The sequence below is a fragment of the Macadamia integrifolia genome, chromosome 10 (genome assembly GCF_013358625.1).
Source record: "Macadamia integrifolia cultivar HAES 741 chromosome 10, SCU_Mint_v3, whole genome shotgun sequence".
In the NCBI taxonomy this organism is placed as follows: Eukaryota; Viridiplantae; Streptophyta; class Magnoliopsida; order Proteales; family Proteaceae; genus Macadamia; species Macadamia integrifolia.
The window spans coordinates 26,036,700-26,053,290 of NC_056566.1; the positions used below are offsets into that span (position 1 = coordinate 26,036,700).

General features: G+C 35.3%; 2 protein-coding genes across 2 annotated transcripts in view; both read left to right on the top strand.

The window, feature by feature from the left end:
• LOC122091877 (peroxisomal fatty acid beta-oxidation multifunctional protein MFP2) overlaps positions 1 to 905 on the top strand; it is an 11,019-nt gene extending 10,114 nt beyond the window's left edge. The window contains exons 17-18 of the mRNA XM_042662102.1: positions 77 to 215; positions 646 to 905. Of these exons, the coding sequence (XP_042518036.1) occupies positions 77 to 215; positions 646 to 681 (175 nt within the window). The 3' untranslated portion in view covers positions 682 to 905. The remainder of the gene's footprint in view (positions 1 to 76; positions 216 to 645) is intronic.
• A 7,392-nt stretch (positions 906 to 8,297) lies between these two features.
• On the top strand, positions 8,298 to 11,297 carry LOC122091024 (bidirectional sugar transporter SWEET16-like). The gene is made up of 6 exons (XM_042660831.1): positions 8,298 to 8,623; positions 8,701 to 8,737; positions 8,830 to 9,040; positions 9,114 to 9,275; positions 9,412 to 9,531; positions 10,777 to 11,297. Exons 1-6 carry the CDS (start codon positions 8,590 to 8,592, stop codon positions 11,122 to 11,124), a joined length of 912 nt encoding a protein of 303 aa, XP_042516765.1. The 5' UTR covers positions 8,298 to 8,589; the 3' UTR covers positions 11,125 to 11,297.
• Positions 11,298 to 16,591: the final 5,294 nt, after the last annotated feature.

Below are 16,591 nucleotides of genomic sequence, written 5' to 3' on the forward strand. Positions count from 1 at the left end.
AAAAAAAAAAAAAACCCAAGAGCAAGTATTGAACTCCTAGTCTGATTTAAGGGTTGGAACTATGTTCTTTTATCAGGGGAGGAATAATGTTCTGGGCCGATTCTCTTGGATCGAAATACATTTGTTCTAGATTGGAGGAGTGGTCAAAGATGTATGGAGAGTTCTTCAAGCCTTGTGCTTATTTAGCAGAAAGGGCAGCCAAGGGGGCTCCTCTGGTGAGACACGATAACTTTTTCTTGTTGATAAATATGACTTGTATAAAATCCAGATACCCCTTTGTTATAGCCGCAGTTTGGTTATTAATTTTCATTAATATGTGCAATTGCTCTGTGGGTATTCTTGCCAGATAAAATTGTGTTAGTTGCAGTTGCAGTTGCATTTTTCTGTCTATTTTTCCTCAAACTGAGCCCATTCATTTTGTGCAACCTTTCACCCCATCTCTTCTGAAGGTTTAAATTGGGTGAAACATTGTTGATTCCCTATCTGGGGGGCATGCAATGGCCAATATTTGACCATGTAGGATGAACTATGCATGTATATGAGGTTTACTGTTACGCCTGTGATAGATCGTCTGCTTGTGCTTAATTTTGGATAACTTGCTTGTTAATCACACTTTACCTGATTGCATTGTTAACACTTCTGCAGAGTGCACCAGTGGTGCAGGCCAAGTCTCGGCTTTAAGATTAGCTTCGCTGCGATCTCATCTGCTTTGTTTATTCATACTTATAGTATTGAGAGAGCTGGATGGGTGCTAAATTACTTCTCAGATGGTGCTTTCCAGGATAGGGAAAAGATTTCTCAATAAATGCTGTAACCGTTTCTGATCAAGGTTTTATCAGCAATTTCAGGCTATGTTGCACATTTTTATTACTTCCATCATTAATGATTATATAATTTCTCTTCCATTTTGGTGACAATCAAGTGCTAAAACAGAGTAGTTTCCTACGAGGTCCACCGGGGGAGTGTTACCTAAACAACCATTGAAATCTGCTTATGGTAGACAAGATGGGGTGCAAATTTTGTGGACGGGTGGATTCTTGGATGCATAGGTCTTGTGCCCACATGTCAAGTTTCAATTTGATCCGGCCACGTGACAATAGAATTTGAAACTTGATCCGGCCATGTGACAATAGAATTTTGAAAATCTAAAATTATGGGAGAGTGCAATGTTGATCTGAGTGCCTATGATTGCATACACAATTGCATAGATGTATGCAAATGAGAGTGACATGAAAGGGAATTTGATTGAACTAAGATTTGAAATATGAACATCGTTGATTTAGACTGCCTTTCTATCCAACGATCAGATGTTACAACACGGTTAGTAAAGGCAATTTACCCACAAAAATAATGTGGGAGGGCCTAGTAGACATTTAGGGCCCGTTTGCTTAGAAGGGTTTTGGTGGGGTGAGAGTTGAGGGGTGGGATACGTTAGAGTTTAGATCGTTTTGATGAAATGGGGTGAGAAAATGTATAGACAGCCTTCTATTCATCTGATTTTATTATTGGCTGACGTGTCCCAAAGGTTCTCCCACTCCAGGCCTTTCTAAAGTCCCATCAATTGGTAGAAATCCTATGGAAAGTGGTTGGAGATGAAGTGAGCCTTCAACAACTCAAGTAACCACTGCCCTTGCAAGCCTGTGCAACCACCCTGTCTGCAACTTCCCATGACCCCGATCCCTCTCATGTTCTCATGGCCGACGATCACAAGTGCCTGTTGGAGATCCTTTTACCATATTGAACATATGAATAACCTTATAGTTTTAGAATACAAGAATCATATTTTAGAGTACAAGAATCATAAAAGATATTTAACCATGGGTATAGTCCCTAAACCAAGATCAATGAAGTACTTCCTTCATAGATCTTAAAATACATAACCATATAGATTTATCATATCTATAATAATCAATGAAACATCCATGACATGAACCATAAATGGGAATAGAGAAATACCTGTGTCCCATGAATATAGATCATGAACCTCTGTCCCATGTGGTTAAACATTACTCCCATGAAGATGACAATAACGAACTACGCAAGTGGAGTCCTTCTATTCAGATCTTCTGCAGCCTCTTACTCTAGGGTTTCCTTTCTTTCTGTGCACTTGCTCTTATGAGAAAGCCGTGCTCCCAAAATCAATAAGGCATTAAAGTAATGGCTGCAGGGACTATCAGTATTCTATTTATTATAGAATCCCTAAAACCCTATTCCACTCTCACAATGGAAAGAGCTAGGAGTTTCCTAATCAGAGTGGGTCTATAATTGCTTGAGCCCAATGGATCAATTGGTATCAGTTAAGCCCACATAAAAATCCTAACAATCTCCCACTTGGGCTACACTGATATTGATGTCTTTCCATTGACTCTTGGTCAAATAATCCCAAGACTGAACACCACTCAAACAAACTTTGATCCAATCAATAATCTCTACTATTGAACAATAGTAGAAAATACACCTCAATATACGGCATATAACTATCTAATGTTACAGACAATAGAAAATTATCAATCCAAATCGCTTGAAAACATATATATATATATATATATATAAGGAATTGATATCATACATGTGATCACATGAAATATATATTTCCTTATAGGTCTTTTCTTGATCTAAAGATCAGCCTACCTTGAAAACCTCATAGGTAGTAAACTTTGATATTAATCAACACTTGGCAAACTGCCATTTTCTTGAATTAAAATCTTACTTTGGCATACCGCCAATGGCTAACTGCCACTTTCATGGATTTAAGTTAAATACTACTATAAATCACAAACTTTGGCAAACCGCCTGTGGTTAATCACCACTACCATAGATTTATGTTAAATACCACCATAAATCATAAATCATAAATTTTGGCAATTCGCCTGTGGTAAACCACCATTTCTTTGGACTTAGGTTAAATACCGTCATACATCGTAAATTCTGACAAAATATCATCAATTACCTTGACTTATCGTCAATTACTTTGGCTAAGCACTGCCAATAAACCTTAGCAGACACTACCTTTAAACTTTGATTTTTACCGTCTTGAAACTTTGGTTGTCGCCACCATGATATATTTGGTTAAATGAGATCATAAAACTCCCACTAACCAAGCATATCAAAAACCTCAATAATACCAATGTCAGAAAACATGGCTCTTGAGTACTTTGTTGATAAACTTGGGTGACACCACCTTTGGGCAAATGTCACATTTACCTTGGGAAATGCACAATTAAACTGAATGTACCACTTTAGTGGGTTTTACTCATTCCTATTATGTTTTATACATTTGAGATGAATATATGTACAGAAGTGTATACTTTAATGTGTTTCTTAATCAACTAAGGACAACACAAACAAATGAAGCATAAATGGACATAAATAATTTACAGAACAAGATTTAAGAGAAAATCATTTCAAAATTGCTCCAAAATCATTATAAAATTAATAAGGTAATAAAATTGTTCCTATATCCCTTCAGTTGTGCTTTAATCAGCAACACCTATTTGGGTTCCTTGAGAGCTAAAACCAAATCAAGTAACACACAAGAGTCACAACCGTAACTATATTCTTATCCTTTGGGCTAAGAATGCACTGGTCCTCTTGTAAATCCAAATTTACTGTGAAAATATAATTACTTTTATCACATATGGGCTTAGAAACCTCTAAGTTATAGTCATTTCCATATATGTATTTTCTTTAACTTGGGTGACATCACCTTTGGACAAATGTCACCAACTTTGCTGCGCTTGGAAAAACTATGAAAGAATAAGATGTGCCACTTTGGTGGATTCCATCGAATCCTTTCATAACTTCCTAGAAATATACTGTACAGCATAAAATGTGCGGAAGCTCACACCCAATTTAATTCTAATATATTTATCCATCATAGAGTGTTTCAAACAAAATATTCAAGTACAAAATGACATGAATATGAATTTACTATATATTTCAGCCATAAATAATTCTTCAATATCATGATAATAATAAATCAATGCAAAACTCAAAATAATTCTTTTGCATGAAAAACAATATTGTACACTGAATTTATTCTCCCATTAGCAACCTAGTATACTGACCTTCTACTAGTAACATCTTCCCACTAGCAACCTAGTATACCGAATTTATTCTCCCACTGGTCGAGCCACATAAAACAGCTTAAGATCCATATTTTTATCCTCCCACTTGGTTCGACCAGTCATAAATTAATCCATTTATTGGAGAACATAATTCGTTAAATGTGACATACATATAAACTTGTTCACATAAGCCCAAAAACAAAAGCAACCCAAACATTTATCAATTAATGTTCATAAATAGGTTTTCAAAGAATAATGACAGTATTTAAGAACTTAGTATTGGATTGATCAAAATCGATATTGATCCAACCCAACCAATCCGAATTGATCAAATCGGAATACAAAAAAAAAATAACATATTAAATAAACTTATAGCCTATGGTCATAGTCATGAAACCCTCATCCACACTATTGCCATTAATCAACTATTCAATACATTTTAGGGCAAAAATCTTTGCTTTAAAAGCATAATACCAAACTATTGATTTGGTTTTCCTAGTATAGAAAACTAGGTCTTTGAGGCAAATGTAGACTTCCATATTCTCAAGCCACTTTTAAAGACATTCAGTTTAATGGTTCAACTCAAGGAAGAATAATCCATTCAATATTTAATTAATGCATGTAACATCAATAAAATTAAAACCAATATTACATCACTAACCATTAAACATAACCAGAGTGTCAACTGAACTACATTCTCAACCTTTGGGTCTGGAATGCACTGGTCTACTAAAAAACTATAATGACCGTGGGAGCTCTTCAACTTCGAAAATTACTGTTACTTTTGGATGAATAACAACTTCTAGGTTAAGGTCTGCCCAAAGTACACTTGCATTTATGCTTATCTTTGATAATGTCGCCTTTAGGCAAACATTACCTAATTCCTACCAACAATTTATGTCTTTGAAAATAAGACAAAACTTTTGAGTTGCAAACCTATTGCAGTAATCTTAGATTTCACCACTTTGGTGGGTTCCATAAATTCCATTGCAATAGCTTACAACTACACCTGACAGCTTAAATTTGTGGGTTATTTAAACATGAACTAAATGTCAATTTACATGTAAAAGAACAAGCATGTAACTAGTAACAAAATAAACGTTATAATGCTCAATTATCAATTACTTCAAGAGTGCCAACCGGAACTATATTCCTAACCTTTGGGTCTGAAACATACTGGTTCACTCAAGTTTCTGCTATTACTGCGAGACTTCTTCTAACTTTCAAAAAGTACCGCCATCTTTGGATGGACAACATCTTCTTGGTTGAGAAATCCCTATTCTGTTTTTTTTTTTCACTTGCTTTAACTTTAACTTTTCTTTGATAATGTCACCTTTGGGTGAACATTAGCAACCTTGCTACCAACCATTATTCTCTGTCTTTTCAAACAAAGAAGATTTTTAATTTGTATTTTATTACAATAAGGTTGAACTTTACTACTTTGGTGGATTTTATCCAATCTTACTGCAATAGTCTACAAATTCATTCTGACAGCTAAAAGTGAGATTATTTAAGCATGAATAAAAATATTCATAAACAAAAACATGAACTATATTACCAAGAATAAACAAGTTCATATTCTGATATGCAAGTAATGTATGAGTTGATTTTCTTTTATTTCTTTCAATTAATAGAAAAATCATAAAGAATCATTAACCACCCATACTTATAACTTATACAAAACAGATCATAAAAGTTGATCAAAACTAGGCTCATAATATATCAAAACGAAGAGTACGAAAAACTTGACTCAACGCAAAAAAATAAGGTGAAAAATTCTTCACCATTTGCCCATAAGAGCCATTTGAAGTTGCATGTACAAAAATAGATCAAAATCAATCTAGTTTCCCAAACCAACCGGTTCGGCCAAATGGTCTAATCCGATTCGGACATATTAGTTCCTGGTCAAAATTTGGGTCAATTGGCCAACGACTCGGTCAACCTTTGACTGAGTCAAACAGAGTTGGTCATGAGTTGACCCACTGCACCCCGGGTTAACTCGATAGGGTTTCCGAGGTGACCCGGCGATGACTCGTCGCTGTTTTATTTTTTATTTTTTATTTTTATATTTTTGAATTAAAAAAAAAGAATTTTTTTTTCTCTCCTCCGGTAGCTAGTTTTCGGCGGCACATGCCGGCACGTCCAGAGGTTTCCAATGACTTGTGGCATACCATCGCGATCGTTTTTTCGTGCTCTACAATTTTTGTGAAGAAAGTTTTTCCATACGAGATCTTTAAGTAATGGTAAAATTATGATTTTCATGATTTGGGACACAAACCCTATACAAAATCAATTTTCATTGATTCTAACATTGTAAGGCTTGGCTCTGATACCAATTGTTGGGGATCCTTTTACCATATTAAACATATGAATAACCTTATAGTTTTAGAATACAAAAATTATATTTTAGAATACAAGAATCATAAAAGATATTTAACCATGGGTATAGTCCCTAAACCAAGATCAATGAAGTATTCCCTTCATAGATCTTAAAATACATAACCATATAGATTTACCATATCTATAATAATCAATGGGACATCCATGACATGAACCATGATTGGGAATAGAGAAGTACCTGTGTCCCATGAACATAGATCATGAACCTCTGTCCCATGTGGTTAAACATTACTCCCATGAAGATGACAATAACGAATTACGCAAGTGGAGTCCTTCTATTGAGATCTTCTGCAGCCTCTTACTCTAGGGTTTCCTTTCTTTCTGTGCATTTGCTCTTGTGAGAAAACCGTGCTATCAAAACCAATAAGACATTAAAGTAATGGCTGCAGGGACCGTTAGTATTCTATTTATTATAGAATCTCTAAAACCCTATTCCACTCTCACAATGGAAAGAGCTAGGAGTTTCCTAATCAGAGTGGGTCTATAATGGCTTGGGCCCAATGAATCAATCGGTATCAGTTAAGCCCACATAAAAATCATAACAGTGTGTGTTGAAAGTTTACAAAAAAAAAGAAAAAAAAAAGAACAAAGGATAAGGAGACGCCCTCTGCAATCTCTGCCCTTGCAACCACCCTCTTATTTCACTCATTCTCCCTCCTCAGCCCTCTTGATCAATCCTCACTTTCCCCTTGTGCTGCAACTCTCTTAACAAAAAAAAAAAAAAAAAAAGGAGGAAGAGCCTTGATCTTACGCCCACCTGTGTTGTAAGCTTAAGAAAAAAAAAAGGGACCAAAGAAGATGCAGACGACGATGATGTTTTCAGATCTTACGCCATCTCTCTCTCTCGCCTTCAACCAATCGACAATGGAATGGAAAAGTGGAGGGTAAGTTTTAACTTTCCTATTATGTCGGTTCAATAATCCCACCCCATCACCATGTGGGTCCCAATCCTTGAAGAATCTCACCCCAGCGTTAGTTTTAACTTTCCTATTATAGTTCTTAAACAGGCTTTGAAGAATAAGAATCGAATAAAAAATCACCCAATTTGAATCGTAATTTGCTGATTCTTCACCTATTCAGGAGCTCTGCATTGGCTTGATAATCAGACCAGGTGTGAATTAGCGATCTAACCCAAGCTCGTGGTCATGGGTTAATATCGAGAGACAGTAGTATACATTATGATTCTCTCAAGACCTTGCAGTGGCGGGAGCTTCTTGCATTGTGTGCGTTAATAGTTTTTGGTCTAGAAGACCTAATCTATTTGATCAGTGAGTTCAATCGAGTAAAAAGTACATACGTGGTGCATGAGATCTCCCCATGTATGAAGTCTAGTGGCGAAAACTATGCAGTCTTATCCAAGAATGTCAAGAAAGAAGACTGGATTAGACCAAAATTTCAATCTGAAAAAACTCGTTTGAAGATTAACATGAGAGCATTTAGGCAAAGAGAAGCTGCAATTCAGTTTCCTGATGAGTCCCTGTCTTGACCCTATTGGACCATAATCGAAAGCCCAACGACCGTCTGGGACCCTGGTTTCGAAGTTGTTTCGTGGAGAAGTGAACTCCCGAATGGTTGGTCATGGCTGAACACGCAAACCGAAAGCTTTTTTCCCATGTGAAAGAATCACGGGACCAGGTCCAAAAGTGACTGGTTAGGCCTAATTGTTTCTGGTCGGTCAAGAGAGAGAGAGAGAGAGATTCAAAAATCACAACTGCAATGTTTGAGAAAGAAGATTCGAAAATAACCTAACAAAAGATTGCTAATTGGATCAGTATATTCTAGTTTCATTTCATCACTTCATGAGCAGAAAGAAGATAGAGGTGGTGACTGGGTACTCACTCCCTTATATGAATGATTACTTTGTAACCTTTCTTCCATGAGGAAAGAGACAAATCGTAGTGCCATGGAACAGTGGTCGTGAAGCGAAAAAGGAAAAGAAAGCCATCCCAAAATTAACAGCTCAGACGTGTATATTTACTGCCACCTCCTCTCCTCCCAAAGTGAGATAAGAGAGTGACAGGCCACCCAAAAACCACACCACATTTCCTCCATCTCTGTTTCCCTCTGCCGACGACCTTCTTAATCTGTACCTGCAAGAGGGTTTACTTCCTCTCAATCATCTATGGCCAGCCTTAGCTTCATTATTGGGATCATTGGTGAGTACTAATATTTTCTAATTTATTTACTCTGAATCCATATTGGATTTTGATTTTGATTTTGAGTTTTTTTGCAGGCAACATCATTTCCATACTTGTGTTTACTTCTCCTATGTAAGTAATTCAAAGTATCTTCTTCCTTTGCAACTAAAAATGGTTTCTTTGATACTAATTTTATCATTTCTTAATGGTTCAATGAATGGCAGAGGGACTTTTAGGAGAGTGGTTAAGAAGAAATCAACAGAGGATTTCAAGGGTCTTCCTTACATCTGTACATTACTAAGCACATCTTTATGGACATTTTATGGACTGATGAAGCCTGGTGGTTTGCTCATTGCCACCGTCAATGGTGCTGGTGCTTTCTTACAGTTCATCTATGTTACCCTTTTTCTCATCTATGCTCCCAAGGAAACTAAGGTAACTCATCTACTCATATCTTCATCTCTGTGTTCAATCTCTGATCAAAATGGATGTGGGTTTGTTTGTTCAGGTGAAATCCATGAAGTTGGTGGCAGTATTGAATGTTGGGTTCTTTGGATTGGTGGTAGGATTGAGTCTTCTTGTGATCCATGGAGGTCTCCGATTGACTGTGGTAGGAACTATATGTGCAGGTCTAACTTTAGGCATGTATGCTTCACCACTTGCTGTGATGGTAAGTGAATGATGTTACTATTTTTTAGGTTTTATGGGTTTTTTTTTTTTTTTTTTTTTTTTTTTTTAATTATTATTTTAAAGAAAATGTGAGGAATTCATGTGTTTGTGGAAATGGGTGATTGAGAATATTGCAGAGAACGGTGATAAAGATGAAAAGTGTGGAATTCATGCCATTCTCATTATCCTTTTTCCTGTTCCTCAATGGAGGTGTCTGGTCTGTGTATGCTGTGCTCGTCAAGGACTTCTTTGTTGGGGTAAGTCGGTCACCGCCTTTTCTCTTAAGCATTTTAAAATTTTTTCATGTGTGGTGATCGTGGTCTCTGTCTGCTCGTAAAGGTGGCTATTCTTTAATCCTTTTGATTACTTTCATATGTGTGGTGGTTTGTGATGTTCGTCTCAAGGACTTCTTACTTATTTTTCTCGTGACTAACAAGATTTCTTCCTTATCGACTCCATCAAACCAACCAATCCGCTGCTGCCGCTTTCGGCCTTTTTGTCATCATCATCTATGATAAAGATGAACTATAACTGTTCGTAACTTTTGTTTATAAGAAGCACTTTATCAAACACAAATATGAGTTTTTTAAGGGTAAAAAAAAAACACATTTATAATAAACGTTGTGAAATTAATACTTAATAGACCCTTTTTCTACCACAAAAAAAAATAAATAAATTAATAGACCCCTTTTTTGGTAAGATGTCAAATTAATAGACCCAAAGTTAGTTACTAAGAATAAAACGTTTCTGTTACCAAAAAAAAGTGATAGAATGTTTCTTTAAAAGAAAAAGAAAAAATTTCTAAAATGTAGCATGGCTTTTGGGCTCAGCCATTGGTGGCAAGGAATGACCACTTGCTCCCATTGGTCCCTTGTGCTAGTGTAGGGTTACATTGCCTTTCAAGAAAACCTTTACGTTGCCCCAAAAAAGAGTATAAAATTTTCAACTTTTAAATTCTAAGCCTTCATAATGGGCTATTCATATAATAAAAGATCAAGATTTAAAGAAATTGGAACTGAGATATGGATTAAAATATACCCGCCTAGATCGGTCGTCGTTATCTCCAAATTGTAATATTCTAGGTACTTAAGGTTTTTCCATACAAAATTGGCCTAAGTCGGATTGGGGATCAACCTTGGCTGATTCTGATACTGATCCAATTGGCCTTGGCCATTCAAATCCGATTTGATTTTTTAAAACCCCAAAACATAGGGTTGAAACAGGGTTGGGTTGTTTAATACCTCAGCCCAACTCGCCCTTGAGGTCAGGCTGAGATGTCTTATTAGCCTAGGCTCAACCTTGTCAGGTTTAGTTCAGTTCAGCCTCGCACTGCCCAGCCTTGATTGATCTTTATCAGGTTGGGTCAGCCCTGATTTTTGTTAGGTATCAGTGGCGATATCTGTATGGTAAAATCATGATTCATTCCAAGCAATACCTAAAAAAAAAAAAAAAGTGAATAAATGATTGGGAACTAAGGGGTCAACATGGTTATATATATGCAGATGCCCAATGTCATTGGTTTCGTGCTAGGATCGCTACAGTTAGTGATCTATGGAGTGTACAGGAACAAGTCAGCCACCCAGAAATCAACTGAGGAGATGGAGGAAGAAGTTTCAGCTCACCTTGTGCAGGTAGCCATTGAGATGGGTAGATACGAAGACAAGGACACTGGTAAGAGTAAACATCGAAGCCTTCAGAAGGGGAGAAGCCTTCCCCAGACGTCGGTTGCTCGCCAGAAAAGCTTCCAGAAAATCCTTAAAACGCATTCTCTGGGTCTGCAATCTTCGAGTTGGACTGACGATGATGATGATGATGATGTTGAGAAGGGCAGTGCTCAGAATCACGTTTGATCATATCATCCTTTTCAGGAAACACAGAAGGACCAATGATGGTTTGCTTAGAGGGTGTTTGGTTCGGTAAATCAAATGGTGTATGTATCGGATATGAATGTCAATCTTTTGATAGATATTCTTCTGAATTATGTTTCTTTCTGAAAAATCGTTTGGTTGCCTTGAGGCTAGTACATGTTTTTCGCGGGTTGAGATATTGGCTTCCGTAGAGAACTTCTTTCCGCTTTCTCCTTTTATATTAGGTGGTAAAAATGTTGCTCAAATCTGAGTTTAAGTGTTGAGGTAAACTCAGATTTGTAACACATCCTTTGTAATATGATCATTCATGGGAAGTAGGGTGCTCACTTATGAGGGTCATTCTAGTGGAACTAAACAACTCCAAAAATTAAGAATTATCATTCTAAAGAATGTCATCCCAAAGATTTACTGAACCAAACACCCCCTTAGGTGCTCTAATTAAATTAGAAACAGCCCATCTTCAAAGATGCAATGCTGCCATTGTTGATTTCTATGTTTTAACGTAAATTGGTAGGAGATCTTTGGGCTGTAAAGTACGAGTGAAATCCAAATGACTGTTTGGGGATTTCGGTAGAATTTATCCTTAAAAACTTAACAAGAGGGTTTTCAAGTACCTATAATTCTTCGTATTGGACTACTTACTTCTAATGTTTGATTATTATTTCTGCATTTCGCGTGGAACCACAACAATCTCCACCCCACCCCACCCCACCCCACCCCAATATTCTAGTTCAAAACATGATAAAATAATAAGAAATGGTTTTATAAACAAGAGGCATAGTCTGAGTGCATCAACAAAGTGCGGTGTAATAATTTTGTACATAAAAATATAACGTGGTCCTTTTGTATGAGAAGGAAAGAAAAAGAAAAAAAAAAGGCTGCTAACGTACCATCCCCCGGTGGTTCAAGAGCCAATATTTGTCGATGCGAAAAGTGATAATGTATTAGGTGTGATCAGATCACCAGAAGTCTTGGGTATACCAAATTACTGGTCCCCTCTTTATTTTTCTTTACGGTTCTCAAAATCCAATTAGAATTTCGTCTTGGAATAAATTCCACCAATTTCAAATAACCTCAATTCTTTATCCAATGCGTTATACTAAACTCGTAGGCTTAATGGAGGGTAATATAACTAATGTGAGGGCCAAGGTTACCCACAATGTTGGTGTTGGAGAAATATGCATGCTATATCAATGGTTGTCATGAGAAAGATATCATCCATATGGGATCCGTATAGTCAGAATTAAAGAAATAAAATAGTTAGAAAACTCGATGAAAAAAAATTACACTTTGGCACCATGGGAAAGTTTTCCCAATAAACATATGTCTTGTTCAGATTTAAACAACATTTAAACAATGAGAGCAATGCTACCCCTCAAAAAAAAAAAATGCTTTCAGAGGCACACACGGGAAGAGGGCCAAAGTGATGCGTCTTACCTATGTGCCAATAGCTAATTGGAGGAACGGTCGGGAATCCTATTTCATGGCCCTACAATTACAATCATGTAAGTAATAAGACAAAAGGGCTCTTTTTTTACAAACACTATAGAGAATATAATTGTTTACTTTGCTTTATAGGTGAAAGAAAATTTTCCCTATATCCCTTGTAGGAGAAGGATATACATTTTTATTTATTTATTTATATTTTTTTAGTATTTATCATTGAATAATAATAAATATTGACATCTTAAACGCCAAATCAATAAGTTACATAAGAGAGAATGCATTATGATCAATATATAGAGGCATAAAATTTAAACAAGGGACAACTTTTTTTCTTTTGATTTGGCATTTACCTGAAAACAATGCAAATAAGACAAGTCGGAGCCATGTCAATTGTAAATATAACATTTTCACATTAGCTTTGTCTTATTTTGTTTCAAGAAATATCTTATTTGGGGCCTAAGGTGTATGTGCAGGCTCACTGCAGTCTACACTAGTGCCCCAAGTTGTGCCAAGTGGCACATTAGATGAGGTTGAAATTTTGTTGACAAGTATATATAAAAGGTTACTTATTTATATAATAAGTTCAATCTAAACAAATTAAGTATTCCAAGTGACAAAGTGATAAAATAAAGCATTGAAAAATTTATGCCCACCTTAAAAAATTTATGTGAAGAAATATGACTAAATGAATCTGAAGTTTGATTCATAATCATTTTACGTTTATAGTTGAGATTACCACATCACCTTTGCCAAGACATAGTGGAACGTTTCACTCTTATTTATGATTTTATGAACTATAGTTCCAATGCATCAATGATGATGATAACTACCACAATAATATTTAATTTATATATAAAACCGAAGGGGAAAAAGTTATTTATTTCTCTTCCTAAAACTTGAGCGTAAAGCAACAAATTAATAGAAGAATTGAATAGTATGGATATATTTTAATATGATTTTGCGTAAGAAGCAACAAAATGGCTTAAAATCCATTTTATTAATCTTTTGACATATGAAATATATTTAATTGAGATGACTCCACAACTTTTGGCTTAACCACAACGCAAACCCTGGCTCTACTTATTAAAATAATAATAATAATAAAAAATTAAAATAAATGAAACACAAATCCTGGAATGGATGATGTGAATTACAAAGCACGTGTTGCACGAGTAATATCGGTCCACAGTGTCCCAGGCTGTATTTGTTATGCGTTCAAAATTGATTATGGTTTTAGAATGTATTCTGAAATTCAATTCTTTATTTTATCGTTTCAGAATGCATTTTAGATTTAGAATCTAATCCAAGAATGTATATAAAAAACAACCCAAGTCTATAAAGGTGCTAGTGTTGGACCATCACTAGAACCTTTAAGGTTTAAGATTGTTCGATGTACCATAGTCCCGTTCTAAAGATAAGGAAAATGATTAACATACTATTGGTATCATGCATGCTGCAACATTCACTTTTCTCCCTAACATGTGGGTTTTTGTACATACAAACTATCAGGTGCTCTTTGCCATATTCTCATTTGATTGGTGTGGGGGATTCCATCCTACACTGGTAGCATGCCAATCCCTTCTGCCCAAAATAATGCGAGATTAGATATTTGGCTCAATCTTTTGACATATTTATCCCCTCCGCCAATATTTTCAACGATCCATTTATTTCTATATAAAATAAATGAAGAAAATAAAATTTAAATTATATTGAAAATAAAAAGAAGAGTTGTGAGATTTACAACATGGATGATGATTTTCGTGAGAAATTATTATAAAACAAAGTAGGAAAAGTAAAAATCTTCACATTCTACTCTATAATTTGATTATTGAATGACACCAATAATAATTATTCATTAAAAAGTATTAATTTATTAAAAAATAATAATAATAAAGTAAAGGATGGCATGGTGGAACATACATAAGCTTGGCTGGGTTGCTTACCTATATTTCTTTCTTTTTTTCTTGTGTGAAAGGTTGCTTACCTATATTACATAACATATTTAATGGGCTGAAATTTAGTGGATATATGGATATCATATAGCATGAAATTTAGTGGATATATAGTTATCATATAGCATAGATGAGGATGTTTCAGATGGATGATCAATTGGAAAAGTAAGAACGATAAGTAACTATTAGAGCAAACACCAAGAAATACGAGAATAAACAAAAAAAGATCCGCACAACACACAGAGATTTAACGAGGTTCACACACTAGTGTGATGTGTTACGTCCTCGGGTGAAGAAGAAAATGTTTCACTATGCAAAAGAGAGATTCACTGGTGTGCTACGTCCTAGGACGAAGAAGAAGATGTTTCACTATGCAGAAGAGAGATTAAACTCGAACAGCAGCGAGAAAACTCGCCCCAAAACCTTCGCTCGAAAAATCCCAAATTACAATGATTTTCTCAACAAGACAACAGTACATTATATACTCCAAGTCGTGGGTCGACCCATCGGGTTGCGATCAATCCGGTAGAACCATACCTGCACCCTCATGCGTCATTTACAGATCTCAGAAAAACTTTCGATTCGGGTAGCCACCAAAATATATCAGAGCGGATCAATCTTCAAAACAGGTAAAAAATTCAAGACAAACTTAACAATAAGAAATGATAATATTAAAGCTGATTTGAGAGTAGCTCTGATACATGATCAGGTGCGAGAAAATCATTTGAGGTGGTATAACCATGTTCAAAATAAACCTTGCATATTTTAATATGAAAGAGTGCTTTGATTTAAATTGAAGGAATTAAAAAAGGCAGTGGTAGATCTAAATGACCCGAGAAAAAGCAATAAGGGGAACATGCATGATTTAGGTGTTGTATCAAGTATAACCTTAAATAAGACTAATTAGAAGACAAGAATCCATATAACTAACGCATTTAACTGTAATAAGGCTAAGTAATGATTGTTGTTATGCCAAGCTAAGCCAAACCTTTGGTAATAAACACATTTTCTCTAATTGAGATTAAGCATTAGGTGGGTCATGGCCCATGGAAGTTGTTATTATGTCAAAATAAAAAGAAATTAAAATGGTTCATTTGAATTAAAAGTCTAAAAAATAAAATAAATGTTGTCTTAAGGAAAATAAATTATGCATGCGGGAATGAATTGAATGAACTTCCACAATTTTCAGAATGGGAATCTCGGCCCATAAAGATAAAACTACCCAAAGAAAAGATATTAGCAATATAGGAGAAAATTTCTTTGAGGATCTGTAGGGTTTCTTATTTTCTTTTCAAACTTCAAGAGTGGTTTTTCCTTTAATAATAAAAAACCAAAAAACTTAGCCGCAAGGTTATCTCAAAGTGACAGTGATTTTTATATTACCTTTATTTTTAAAATTATATTCTTAGAAAAAATATTTGTAATGAAAGTAGGATACTTAACAACATAGAGTCACTAAAATAACGAAATGATACCATCCTTGTGGGGTTTGTGAAGAAAAAGAAAAATAGAAAACAATCATTTATTGGATAAAAAGATTATCGATAGAATCAATCAATATCAATATTGTTAAATTTGTCTCAAATTTTTGATTCGCTCCGAGATATATTGGTGGTGATTCGAATAGGAAGTTTTTTAAGATCTGTGATAGAATTAGAGTGGTTGGGCTGACATGGATCGATCGGATTGACCGTGACCCAATGGGTTGATCCGTGATTTGGAGTATATAATGTACTATCGTCTTATTGAGCATTGTCATTGTAATTTGGGGGATTTTTTGAGCTAGACTTTCAAGACGAGTTTTCTCACTACTGCTTGAGTGTAATCTTTCTTCTACATAATGAAACATCTTTTCTTCGTTTGAGGACATAGCACACCACACTGGTGTGTGAACCTCGTTAAATCTCTATGTTGTGAAGATCTATTGTCTGTTATTTTTGTATTTTTCTTGATGTTTATTCTAACAAATATAAATATTATCAATAGGATGATCCAAATCGTTTCTACAACCACCTAACAATACCAATACCTTAAAAGGTTTAAACCATGTG